The 13392-nt window shown below is 36.8% G+C and overlaps 1 protein-coding gene across 5 annotated transcripts in view; it reads right to left on the bottom strand.

Annotated features, from left to right (window-relative positions):
• ABCB1 (ATP binding cassette subfamily B member 1) overlaps positions 1–13392 on the bottom strand; it is a 219545-nt gene that overhangs the window by 106962 nt on the left and 99191 nt on the right. The window contains exons 1-4 of one of the 5 annotated variants that reach the window (XM_077994377.1): positions 4733–4753; positions 3068–3173; positions 2852–2922; positions 2212–2285 (exon numbers count right to left, since the gene is read on the bottom strand). In XM_077994377.1, coding sequence (XP_077850503.1) covers positions 2212–2285; positions 2852–2922; positions 3068–3173; positions 4733–4738 — 257 coding nt within the window. In that variant the 5' untranslated portion in view covers positions 4739–4753. 5 annotated transcript variants of the gene reach the window in all.

Genomic DNA, 13392 nt, shown 5'->3' with positions numbered 1-13392 from the left:
CTACATTTGGTAGTTATATCTCTTTAGTCTCTCTTAATCTAGAAGTCCTCCTTTTATTTTTTTAACATTGGCTTTTGTAAAGGAACAAGAAGAGCTGTCTTATAGAATGTCCCACATCTTGAGTATACCTGTATCAAACTGAATACAAATGGGAGGTGCAATAAATGTAAAATACACATCAAACAGGAGATTTAGCATAAAAGGGAATGTAAACTATCTTATTAATCATTTTGATTACATGTAGAAAATCCAATCTTTTGGACATATTGAGTTCTATTAAATATATTTACAAAATTAGTTTTATCCTTTTATTTTTAGTTTTTACTATTGCTACTAGAAAATTTTAAATTACAAATGTGACTCACATGATAAATCTATCGGACAGTCCCAGTCTACAAGTTTAATTGCATTCAGACTAAATGTTTTTGCAGATATATTAGTATTTGCCAGGTGATGTTGTTTAGTCAAAATCCAAGTGATAAGTCATTTACTACAGTCTACTCTACAATGAGAGATACCAGGTCTGATCACTTGGTTAAGGTGCTAACTGCAAAATCTTTAATTGGAAAAGCACATTCTCCTTCCAATTAGTAAACATTTTGAAGAAAATTCTTACAACTTTTTTCTGATGGTTCAGAGTTCATTGCCAATCCTTGCCTGAATCTATTATAAACAGTAGAAGTTTCACAATAATAGCTGGAATTTTTCTGTAAAGATCATTGCTTTATTTTCTCTACCTCTCACACTTTCTTTCAGTTTCCCTCCTCTCAGAATATTAAGGATTCAACAGTAGCATTCAGTATTTCAAAATCGATTACAGTTATGCTGTTCTTTGATGCTCAAATTGTCCCAGAGTTGGCCATTGGAAGCCCCTTCCAGACAGCTCGAGTATGCTTTTGATTACTCCATTAAACTCCACTTCCTTATTTTCAGGTAACACAAGATACTCCAGGTTCTTTTTCTATTTTTCCTGTCCCAGACCTGGCTGAAATTAGCTATTGAGGTGTTCATTTCTTTTAGGGAGGAATGGTATTTAGAAACCAGTATCTGGTACTAACAGTGCTCGTTGTTACTCTCCCTTTCAGTGGAGTGAAAATGAACAATTAAAAAATTATGAATTCATATTGAAATTTCCAATGCAAACTTAACATTATTTTTTAAAAATATATTTAATTTCCACATTTGTATTTTTTCTCTTACACTGAAAAGCTTGGTTTCTTATAATATTAATATGTTTACTAACATAATTTACATTATAGTTTCTGATATTAATAAATTTACTAATTTATCTTACAATTTACTAACAATGAATCTATAGAGTGAAGTTTTAAATTTTCTACAACGGCAGAGCACCATGATCAAAATTTACTTTAAATAATTATTTTCCCTATGTGATTACATTACCAATATTATATACAGATATTTATTGCCAGTTAAAATAAAAACAACCTAAATGTACTTTTGACCTTCTGTTCCATCAGCCAGGCCACAAACACGCGATGTTTACATAGCCATTCACCGGAAGCAAGAGCCTGGACCACAGAGCAGATCACCAGCAGCGTATGGCTCACGTGTGGGCGACCAGCACCACTTGAAAAGCAGAAGTTCACAAGACAGAAACACGTATGAGCATCCGCCTGTCTGGGGCAGGAAAGCTGAGGAAGAGGCATACCAAGACTAAGGGAAAGAGGCCGGGAAGGGTAAGAGAGTGCAATGAAAAGGGGTTGGTGAATGGCTAAGAACGGTTGGATAGGACAAATAAGTTCCAATGTTCGACAGCAGACGAGGGTGACTATAGTTAGGAATATATTGTATATTTCAAAGTAGCTAGAAGAGAGGACTTAAAATGTTATCAACACATAGAAATGAAATATACCCAAAGGTGATGGACCCTCCAAATACCCGGACTTGATCATTACACATTCTGTGCATGTTAAAAAACGCTTCCATGTACCCCATTTCATAAATACGTAAAATATTATGTATCATTAAAAGAAAGAACAAAAAAGACAGGGAAAATGCATATGCTGTGCTCCAGGCAGCCAACAAACTTCTGCTCTAAGCAGGGAAATGATTCCAAAGGCTGGCTTGCGTTTCTTAAAATAAAAATAATTTAAAACAACAACAATATGTCGTTTAATTCAGAGCTGGAGGCTAGAAATAAATTACTCAACTCTCAAATATGTAAACTATGAAAATGAAACCAGCTACCTTTTATTGTTCAGTTTAAAAAAGTTCTTCTTCTCTGCTCCTCCATTGCGGTCCCCTTCAAGATCCATCCCGACCTGAGAAGAAAGCGCAGCTCATTAGCCAAATGCATGACCCTCAGGCGCGCCGTTGGTGAGACTAACCTTTAGTCCCCCGCCGAACCCCAGAGAGCAGTAAGAGGGAGCGCTTGCCATGATGCTCCAGCTGCTCTGGCCGCGATGGGCACGGCAGGGGCTTTCCTGTGCGCAGGGTCTCCAGCACCTCCACGCAGGCAGAGTTGGGGGTCTGGCAGCGCGTTCTGGACTGTGCCCGCCGCCAGTGCGCTTCTCCCTCCCGGTTCCCGTCGCCGCGGACGATGCTGCCTCCCACCAAGCGCCCGCGGGCTCAGAGACCAGGTCCCCTCACCGCGCGGGCTCTGAGCGCTCTGGGCAACATGGTCCAGTGCCACTACGCTTTGGGCGCTGCTCCAGGAGCTCCTGAGTCTAGATCTCACCCACTTGGTCCCCATGGACTTGCTAGCGGTCTCCACACCATCCACGCCTCAAGAAGCCCTTCTCCCGTGAAGACCAAGTTCAGGAAATCTGAGAGCCTGACATTTCTTGGGAACTGTCCGGTAGTAGCACCCAGCTTTGCGTGCCCCTACCTCGCGCTCCTTGGAACGGCCACCAAGTCGTGAAATTTTGGAAGAAGATACTCCGACTTTAGTGGAAAGACCTAGCGGAAACGAACAGCGGCCGGCCTCTGCTTCTTTGAGCTTGGAAGAGCAGCTGCTCGAATGAGCTCAGACCTCCTGTGAGAGCGAAGCGGCTGTGCTCAGCCCACGCCCTGGCGCCGTCCCTGCCCAGCCAATCAGCCTCACCACAAATGACTGCTCCGGGCCCGGATTGACTGAATGTTGATTCCTCGAGAAACTGCGAAACAGGCTGAATTTCGAGGAGGAATGTTCTCGCTTCCGTTGCACCTCTCTAGAAAGGGCAAGGTAGAGAAACGCGCATCAGCTGAATCATCGGGGACATTTGAACTTGTAGAGATATGTCTCTCGAAGTTCACGTACGTCTTCATATCAATACAACAACAGGACGTAGTTAAGGGAAATTTTCTCGGGATTTGCGTTTAATACAGTTAATACAAAAACTACGACCTCTCCAATTCTGTATCATCATTCTGCTTCCTAACACCTTTGAAAAGGCCAGGATAATTTTTTCTGCAGTGGTCTTTCTTCAGCATGTTTGACAGTTTCTGAGTTATATCTGTTCATCCTTTATTTGATGATAAATGGAATGAAAGAAAAAGGAAGTTTTAAAAAATATAGAGAGACAGGTATTTCAAGGTAGAAATGCTGTTTCAAAGCGTGTAATATTTTAAAACTTCAGACGTCAGATCAATGCCCGTGTTTTTCCAGGCATTTCAAATTCTTACATTTTAATTCAAATTAGTAAAATAAACATAGCATGTTTTAGCATATTACATTAGTTATAATTTCCTTCCATATTTACTGCCAACATTTAGTATTTTTTCCTGTCCACTATTTGTTTCAAACTGAGGAAAAGTACGTGCAATCTGCACAAATCAAAATTGTAAAGCAGTACTAACTCACATCAGAGCTTTTCTTCTTATGAACATAGAGGAAATAGGTTTGTTTTATCCTCTAGTCTACATTCTATGACTTGGACATACTACCTATCAGTTTATTGCATAAGTTTAGAAGAAGAAAATCACTTTGTTTTTCACTGCATAGTCTGAGGATATTTCCTCTTTCTTTAAATAACTCATACTTCAAAGCCATAATTTTTTTCTATTCTTGACTACAAATTTTCCTTACCTTAATATATTTTGTTCTTGGCCTTACAATGAAGTTTTCTTTTCTTTTCTTCTTCTTCTTCTTTTTTCTTTTTTTAAACAAATTGTTAATTAGGCTTCTAACACTGTTCACTGTTTAAAGTCTTAACAACAACCCTGTGGTCCATCTGGGGTAAATGTATAAGCTTTCATCTTTATCACATGCATTTTTAATCTTATTTGTGCCTATGATCTCTGATTTCACTTTTGTTTTGCTTTGTTCCTTTATCTCACCTTTCATCTATGTAATCTTGTTGTATTTTATGTATCCTTTTGAATGGCCTTAAACCCTCCCTCAACAGTGCAGGATATAAATACAGTGCTATGTTGTTAGGCTGATTATACTGTTTCTACAATCTTGAGCATCAGGTAAAGATCTCTATCAAGGATATAAGTAAGTTAAAGATCAGAATAGCACAGATATTTTAAAAATAAGATTCTACCATTCTATTATATTGTATTCAATTTCTTTGCTCCACTGACATGAAAATGTGAATATAAAACATGATGGACCTAAAACAAACTAGCTCTTGCTACTTTCAACAGTCCTTGGCTTCTTGAAAGACACCAGTCTTGCATTTGTGCTACCACCACTCCTGTCAAGCTGGACTTGGCTGTTCTCCTTAGGCTTCCTTAATTTCTGGTGAAACCTACTTAGTCCCCTTGCAAGTTGACACTCACATACCTTCATCAAGCAGTGATATTTCCATTTGAAGTGACTGTCACCTTCTGCACCTTCTTGTCCTCCGCCCTCATGTAGCCATTTCACCAACTTGTCTACACTCTCAGAATACTAAAGATTTGCCTCTCTGCTGCAGTCTGTTCTATATGTATCTGTGGGAGTAATAATATATAATGATAATAACAACTAATATTTATTAACTACTGGTCATTTATCAGGAACTGCCAAGCATTTCAAAGAGATTGTCATTTAATCTTGACAAGAATCCTGAGAAGTAGTTACTATTGTTGTTACTCCCATATTACAATAAAAGACACTGAGGTTTGCGTTATTTGCCCAGTCACACAGCAGGTAAGCTGCTAACCAGTAGTCCCTCTCTCATAACTGCACTCTTAACCACTACCCTACACTATAGTACGTTATCATAGGACACTCCACTTCACTGCCTTTTTCAGCCCCATGAAGTGTTTTCTTCTTAGGAGTTCATCTTGGAAAACCTGCAATGGCTCCCTGCCACAGACTATATCACATCTAATAGTTTCCTCTTAGCTTTTAAGAACCACAACACATCACTTCTCTCTAATCATCTTCCTCACCCTCAACATGTATTCACTCCATTTCAGCCAAACTCACTGGGTTTCTCAGATCATAGGCTCTTTTCACTCTGTGCCTTTCCACGTGTAAATCGTTAAATTAATTTACAAAAGTTTTCTTCTTTAGTACCTGGCTCCATTAAACTATTTGGACTTCAAAGGCAGAAAAACTTAGATAAGGACCGTCTCTGCTGATTATTATGCGTAGGTTTGAACAGGTTACTTAACCCTGCTGTCCCACAGTTATCACTTTGGTAAAGAGTAGATAGTACCTTCTAATGTTATGGCAAGATTAAGTGATTTGTATATTTAAAAGATTTGTACAGTGCCTGAAACATTCTAAACATTCAACATTGTTATATGTTAGTAGTAATGCCCTCTTCTCAATCTTTTTGCCCTTCCTTAGCATTCTTCAGCACTCATGTATGTAGTCACATCTATTTATCCATATATGATTGACCAATTATTCTCATATCCCAGCTCTCTGAGTCCTGTATTATGAGTATTAACAACACATTTATAGAAAATAAAAAGCTGTTCACCTATTTTTCCTTCTCCTATGGTTTTTAATTCTTCTGGATGTTCTTCTCGTAACACTTTTATTGTAAATCTTATGTATCTTTCTCTGATCTCTCTAATAATTTATTTTCTCTCTTTTTCCTAGCTCTCCTATTTAGCCGATCTGAGTCCAAATTGAAGGCTCAACATGCTTAAAGAAGGAATGCAACTCACCTCAATGAACTTAATTGACCTGAGGCAGAGAAAGAATACAAGTTTCCACCCAGTCCAAAGAGCAAGATATATGACTCAGCTGTGTTAACAATAATACAGGATCCACACACTCTCCACCCTTTCATGTGTAATGATTTTTATGTATGAAGGACATGGGACATGTGATTGATGTAATCATGGGGGATATTAAATGACTGTACTTGAACTCATGTTGGATTACATCAGATTGCTTCTATGGTCACTGCGTTGAAAGAAAAAAATCCAGATTCGGAAGGTCAATATGATCATTTTCAGAGGTTGTTTGTCTTGCCATCATTTAGCCAATACAGCGACAGACATGACTTGTGTGAAATGGTGATCAGATGATAAATTAATTTAATTTTAATTAAGTCACTTAGTGACTTAGCCACGTGATAAATCAATGGCAAATAGAAACCTGAATTATACTCCTCTTCGAACCCTTCCCCATCTAATCCAGCCGGAAATATTTTCTACCACTCCGCAATCCTACTTTTCAGTATCTGCACCTCTCATTTTGTATTTATTAATGTTTCATATGATGATGAGTTTTTTAAAATATTCTAACTGGACAGAGACTTATACAAAATAAAGTTTCAGTAAATGTTTGTAGAAAATATTAAGTGCTGAGAGTATGACATCAGAGACAGATTTATGGAAATTCACTAGTAGGCTAAATGCCTGAGTTATCATTAGTGTGCCTTGAAAGATCCGTTGCCATGGACTATCTCCCTTACCAACTTCTTTTTATTGAGACAGAGTCTTACTCTATCGCCCAGGCTGCAGTATAGTGGCACAATCCAGGCTCACTGCAACCTCCACCTCCTGGGTTCCAGCGATTCTCATGCCTCAGCCTCCTGAGTTGCTGGGATTACAGGAGTGCACCAGCACACCAGGCTAATTTTTGTAATTTTAGTAGAAATGGGGTTTCACCACATTGGCTAGACTGATCTTGAACTTCTGGCTTTAAGTGATCCACCCACCTCAGCCTCCCAAAATGCTGGGATTACAGGCGTGAGCCACCACGCCCTGCCTCCTCAATCAACTTCTAATATCTTTAAAACTCCATTAGAGAATCATCTCTCTGAGTAAGTCACTGCCCCCTACCATAATAGCGCAAGAAATGTTTTCAAATGAATGACAAAATTAAGAGTAGAGAAGACAACTGAGTAAGATCAAGGGAAATAAGAAAATGAAGTGGCAACTCTTAGAATTCCAACTTCATAACTTACTAGCTGTGTGGCTTTGAACAAATACTCCACCTCTCAAAAAACTTGGTATCTCTGTCATTCAAATAAAGACAAAAACAGCATCTTCCTAGGGTTTTTGTAAGAAGAAAATAAGGTAAGATTTGATGTGTGTTTGGTATAGACTAAATAGTAGTATTTCCCAAATATCCTAATAAATGTAGTCAATGGAGCCAAGATACGAATAAAAGTTAAGAACATGAGAGTAAAAGTGATGACTGGAAAGGGCTAGTAATGGACATTGAAGGTAAATAACAATATGGAAATAATTATAAGGATTACTTTTAAAGAAATCTATAAAAACAACAAAATTATGAAGAAAATTGAATAAATTCACATTTAAAGCCAACAACAAACCATATAGCTATTTATTGCAAATATCACAATAGGTTAATATTCTTTATAAAGAGCGCATATAAATGGATAAGAAAAAATTCAAAGGTCTAAATAGAACTGAGCAAAAGATGCAAATAGGCAATGCATACAAAAAAGTATGTAGTATACGGGGACACAGAAGAAGACATACTGAAATATTCATGCTAACTACAAAGAAACGCAAATTAAAACACCATAGATATTTTGAAAAATGAGACTATCACATGCTCACAAGAGTTGAATAAAACAAGTGGGAGTTGAAAATTATTCAAATGAATAAGGAAACATATATAAGGAAAACTTCAGTCTGTTTGACTCATTAATTCAATTTTTGGAAATCTATCTTAAAGAAATAATTCCAAGTACGGGAAAAAATATCAGCCAAAGATATTCATTGCTGCTTTATTTTATAACAGTAAAAAATGAGCAGTGACCTGAATACTTAATCACATATATATGGATGAATTCATTATTACACATCCTCTTTTAAAAAGTAGTAATATAAAATGTGCTTACAGAGCTTGTGATAACCTCAGAAAACACCTATGCTAATATGCAAGGAAAAAAGGCAGGGGAAAATGATAACAGCATAATATTCACTATATGAAGCAAATTAATTGGTATAATACTAGAAATAAAGATATCAAAGTGTCAAGAGTGATTATCTTTTAGTGATGAAAGTTAGGTCTGAGTTTTTTACTTTAACTTTTTCTGTATTTGAGAAATTTCCTATACTAAAAGTGTATTATTTTATAATAAATTTTTATAAAAGTTTGGAGATGGGGATGAGAATGAATTTTCAGAATCCTGGTTATTGGTATCTGTCTCTCAGTGGAGTTTACTGCTTATTAGTCACATTGGATGAAGGTCAAAATTAACTGGCTAAAACAAGAAACAGTGAAAATTCCCAATATTTTTCATTAATAAGTTTCTCATATTTCTGAAAATCTTATCCACGTTTCTAAGAAAAGTGAGAGAGGAAGAAGAGAGAAAGAGGTAGAGATAGAGATTCTCCTTAAGTAATAAGAAAATACAGGAGAGCCTGAAATAACTGGATTCTAGCTTTGGTCATCAACTATCTATATAAGTTGGATACTTTTTTTTTCTAATTCCTTTTTTCATATCAGCCTCAAAGAGTTATTGAGAAGATCAAAGCCCCAGAGGTACTTGTCATAACTAAGCACCATATACCTCCACTAGAGGAAGATAATACAGAAAAATCCAATTAAGGACTTCATTGCTATTTTCCTGAAGAATTTAAGTTCTGTGAGAGTAGAAATCCTGTCTCTATTTTTATTCTGTATACAAAATGCAGCACATACTATGTGCTCAATTTTTCTTTTGGGATACTTAGAGCAATGTCCATTAATAGCATTATTTGACATTTTATAGCTTATCCGAACAAATAAAGATGGACTTATGCTGGGGGAATTATTTTTCTCTTTGATTTTTTTTTCTTTACTTAATTTGTGTGCGTGTGTGAGACAGGGTCTTGCTCTGTCACCAAGGTTGGAGCTCAGTGGGGCAATCACAGTTCATTGCAGCCTCAACCTCCTGTGTTCAAAGGATCTCACTACATCAACCTCTCAAGTAGCTGGGACCAGAGGTGTGCAGCACCTTGCCTGGCTAATTTTTTGTTGTTGTTGAGAAAGGATCTCACTATGTTGCCCAGGCTGGCTAGAACTTTTATTCATCACTATGTGGCAAATACTTTGCTAGATGCTGACAATATGAAGATGAGCCATGTGAAGTCCCTCAAGTTCTGTGTGTGTATGTTTTTAGAAGTGAAAACTATTAGAATAATGTTAGCATATAAGACAACTGTTTTGTTTTCATTTTGTTTTTACAAACAAACTGAACTTATATATCTAAAGTGACCAACTTCCTTTCCAAAGTCAATACCCAAGAAAGCTATGCACCAATTCGATGATGCCTGCCAAGAAATAGTTTGAACTATTTTGTTGGATTTGTCCCCAGAGTCTACAGAAATATGATTTTAATGTCCTCAGTAATAGCAAATTTTGCCTTTTACTGATAAATTTAAGTTTTAGAAACGAGATAACCCGACATTGCAGTGAGGAACATTGACTTTAGCATCCAACAGATTGGGATTAAGTTCTGGTCATTCGATATTGGAAAAATTATTTCTTTTGCTGCAACTAAAACTTCTCATTTATAAAATGAGACAGTGAATGTAAAGCAATTAGCTTAGTACCTGGATGTCTATATTCTAAATGCTTACTTGTGCTTATGTTGTTATTGTTAATAGACTAGCAAGTGATTTACTTAAAAGAAGTTTCAATTAAAAATGAAATCTGGCTATAAAGTAATGAGCCAAATTTTCTCCTGTGCTTAGTAAATTATTCTGAAGATTATTCCTCAGGGAAATTCCTTTGACATTCAACACATATTTGGTTGGAGCCATCCTACTATATATCTGTTTTATAATTCTCTTAATTTATAACCAAAACCTTTGCTGTACGATATCAGCACTGAGGAATTCCTGACATAAAAATAACCATATTACCTAAAATGGCTTTTGAATTGCAGAGCTTATAAAAACACCATTTCCCTTTTAGTTTTTTTTTTTTATTGTTTTATGATTCATAGACTTTGAACTTGCTTACTCTCAAATGAACTCTCTCCCGGGAGCGAGGTCAAATTAGTTCAATGAGGTAATGTTCACTCGCTTATTTCTTTAAAATGCTTAGTATTATTTCACAGGATATATCTATTTAAAATATACTTCCATATACAAGAAACACTGCTAGTAGACCAATGAATAGTTGGTTAGATCTGACTTTACAATTTTAAGTTAGGAAATACTTTATTTTTAATTTGTATTGGAAATTCATTCATTCACTCAACAATATTAATCAAGAACCCTGTATATATCATGTATTACTCTAAGTGCTTGGTATATATCCATGAGCAAAACACACAAAAATCCCTGCCTACGTAGAACTTATATTTGGTGGTAAGAGTAGGCAGGTATATAACAACATACTAAATGAGTAATTTTGTATGTTAAAAAGAGTAAAGTGTTATGGAGAAAAACAGAACAGGGGAAGGAGAGTGGGAGTACCAGGTGGGCAAAGTTTACGATTTTAAGTAGGATGGTTAGGGTAGACCTCATTAAGGAGATAACTTTGAGCCAAGATAGGATAGAGCTGAAGGAAAGTTTTGAGTGGTGCCATTAATATATTGGAAATCCTTGAATACTAATAATTTTAAAGTTTTTCTTTAAAATGATTTCTAGCGTAGGGTAATTTCATGCTCTAGTTTTTCTCTTTGGATTCACAGATGTTTGAGCTTGCAAGAGAATGTAGAGGTCATCTTATCCACTTCCTTCACTACACTGAGTCTGAAATGCCAAAGAATTTGACCAAAGCCACACATTCAGCTAGAAAGAGAGCCAAGTTAACAACACAGGTTTTCTGACACTGAGCTTGCTGTTCATTCTATCATATTGACAGGAGGATTCTAACAGTGAAGATTTTATATTGGCTAGCATGGGAATCCATGCTAAGGGGACAGGTGCAATCATATTCTCTAGCTATTTTACTTCACTTTTGCATCAATTTTCTGTCATCTTGATTTTATTTTTGCTCTTGACCAGCCAGACCAGCTTGTTTTAATGATCATTCTTCAGGATCTAGCAGAAGGGCTGTAGGTCCTAGTGTACATTTTATCTACTTGCCTTGCTGGTGTCTGTAATTCAAGTATCTGAGATACCGAAGCTGGTCAACTGAGGGCCGAGGTGTATTTTAAGGTGCAAGATTTGAAAAAAAAAAAAAAAAAAAACCGTGAAGGAATTGCTATTACAAGTTGCACTTTGCACTTTGATTGTAATTAATAATACAAATTTCTGTAAAATACCTAAAACTCTATTAACACTTAGAAAATAAGGGAATGAGGCTAACAGTAGTGTAGAAACACTAGCAAAACTTAATTTATCGCACGACCTTTTCTTGAGACACAGATGAATTCTGATTCTTATCTTTTTGTTGATTTCCCTTGCGTGTCTTTTCCAGTGAGATATTTTGTAATTCTGCCAAATATTTGACTTATTGTCTCTACTGTTTGAATAATATGCCCTGACCTTGTAGTTGTGTTCCTTCTAATTGGCAACAAGTCATACTGCAGTGTTCTTATGTAGAAACTAGCTTTTTCTTTTCTTTTTTTTTGTTTTTTCTCAGCGAGGGTCTTGCTCGGTCACCCAGGCCCTATTGCAGTGGTGCAGTCATTGCTCTCTGCAGCCTCCACCTGTTGAGCTTCAGTGATCCTCCCACGTCGGCCTCCAGTGTAGCTGGGACTACATACTACCAGATCTGCCTTTTTTCTTTCTTTCTTTCTTTCTTTTTTTTTTTTTTTTTTTTGGAGAGATAGAGTCTTCCTATGCAGCTCAGGCTGGTCTTGAAATCCTGGCAATCCTCTTTCAAGTGTTCATCCTGCTTCAGGCTCCCAAAATGCTGAGATTATAGGAGTGAGCCACTGCACCTGGCCTGTTCTTTTTGTTTTACTTGAATACTACACATTACAATCAAAGTAGCTCATGCAGGCCAGGTTTATCCTTACTACCATTTCATCATGTGGCAAAGGCAAACCTTCTTACTATTCTATAGTCAAGTTTTCCTTATTCTTCATCATCTTTGTTACAGTTTAAGACAAATAATTATAAAAATTGTGTTGCAGAAATTGTCACTTGAGTGGCTCTATGCATCTCATATTTGATAACTGCCCAAACAGAACTCTTAATACGGTCCCCACATTGACTTCTTATTCAGCATGCATATCTAAGTACATAACATGACTATTTACTTTGTGTCAGAAACCTGGAAGAAGAGGAGAGGTTATTGCTAGCATCCCCTTTCCCCTTACTCTCTATATCCAATTTGAATCCAGCGTCTTCTCAACAATGACAATAACTTTGTCCAAACCACTATATCCACCATCCATCTTCTCTTACTTGGGTTACTTTAACTAGTTTCTCCACATTTACTCTGGTCTTCTTCTAATTCATTCCCTTCATAGCAGCCAAAGTAATTTGTAAAATCTACATAGCACCATATCATACCCATGGGTAAGGCCTGCAAGGGCTTCCCACTGCTCTCAGGTTCAATTCCAAGCGTCCTCATTAATCTGTCTTCTGCTTACCTCTATAGACTCAGGCCACTTCTCCCTTACTCCTTCATGATCCAGCCACACTAGTCTTCTGTCAGCAACTTGGAGCTTTGCTAGGCTCTATATTGCATGATGCTAAGGTTTGGGCTTCTGCCCAGAGTGCCCATTAAGATGTTTTTCAGCCCTTGCTCTCCTCCCTTCCTCCCTCCTTTTGAGGTTCCAAGTCTCTACTGTTTTCATCTTTACGTCCTTGAAGACCCAAGGTTTAGCTCCAACTTGCAAATAAGAACATGTGATATTTGATTTTATTTTTCTGCATTAATTTGCTTAGGATAATGGCCTCCAGCTGCATCCACGTTGCTGCAAAGGACACGATTTTATTCTTTTTTAGGGCTGTGTAGAATTCTGTAATATAGATGTACCACATTTTCTTTATCCAATCCACTGTTAATAAGCACCTAGGTTGATCACATGTATTTGCTAGAATATAGCATGTATTTTAAAAATGTATTTTTAAATGCTTATAGCAAGTCTGAATTGCTTAATTTACACAGATTTGAGTTTTCGTTTTATG

This window comes from Macaca mulatta, chromosome 3 (assembly GCF_049350105.2).
Source record: "Macaca mulatta isolate MMU2019108-1 chromosome 3, T2T-MMU8v2.0, whole genome shotgun sequence".
In the NCBI taxonomy this organism is placed as follows: Eukaryota; Metazoa; Chordata; class Mammalia; order Primates; family Cercopithecidae; genus Macaca; species Macaca mulatta.
Note: the sequence above shows the minus strand (reverse complement) of the source record. Positions and strands in the feature narration are given on the sequence as shown.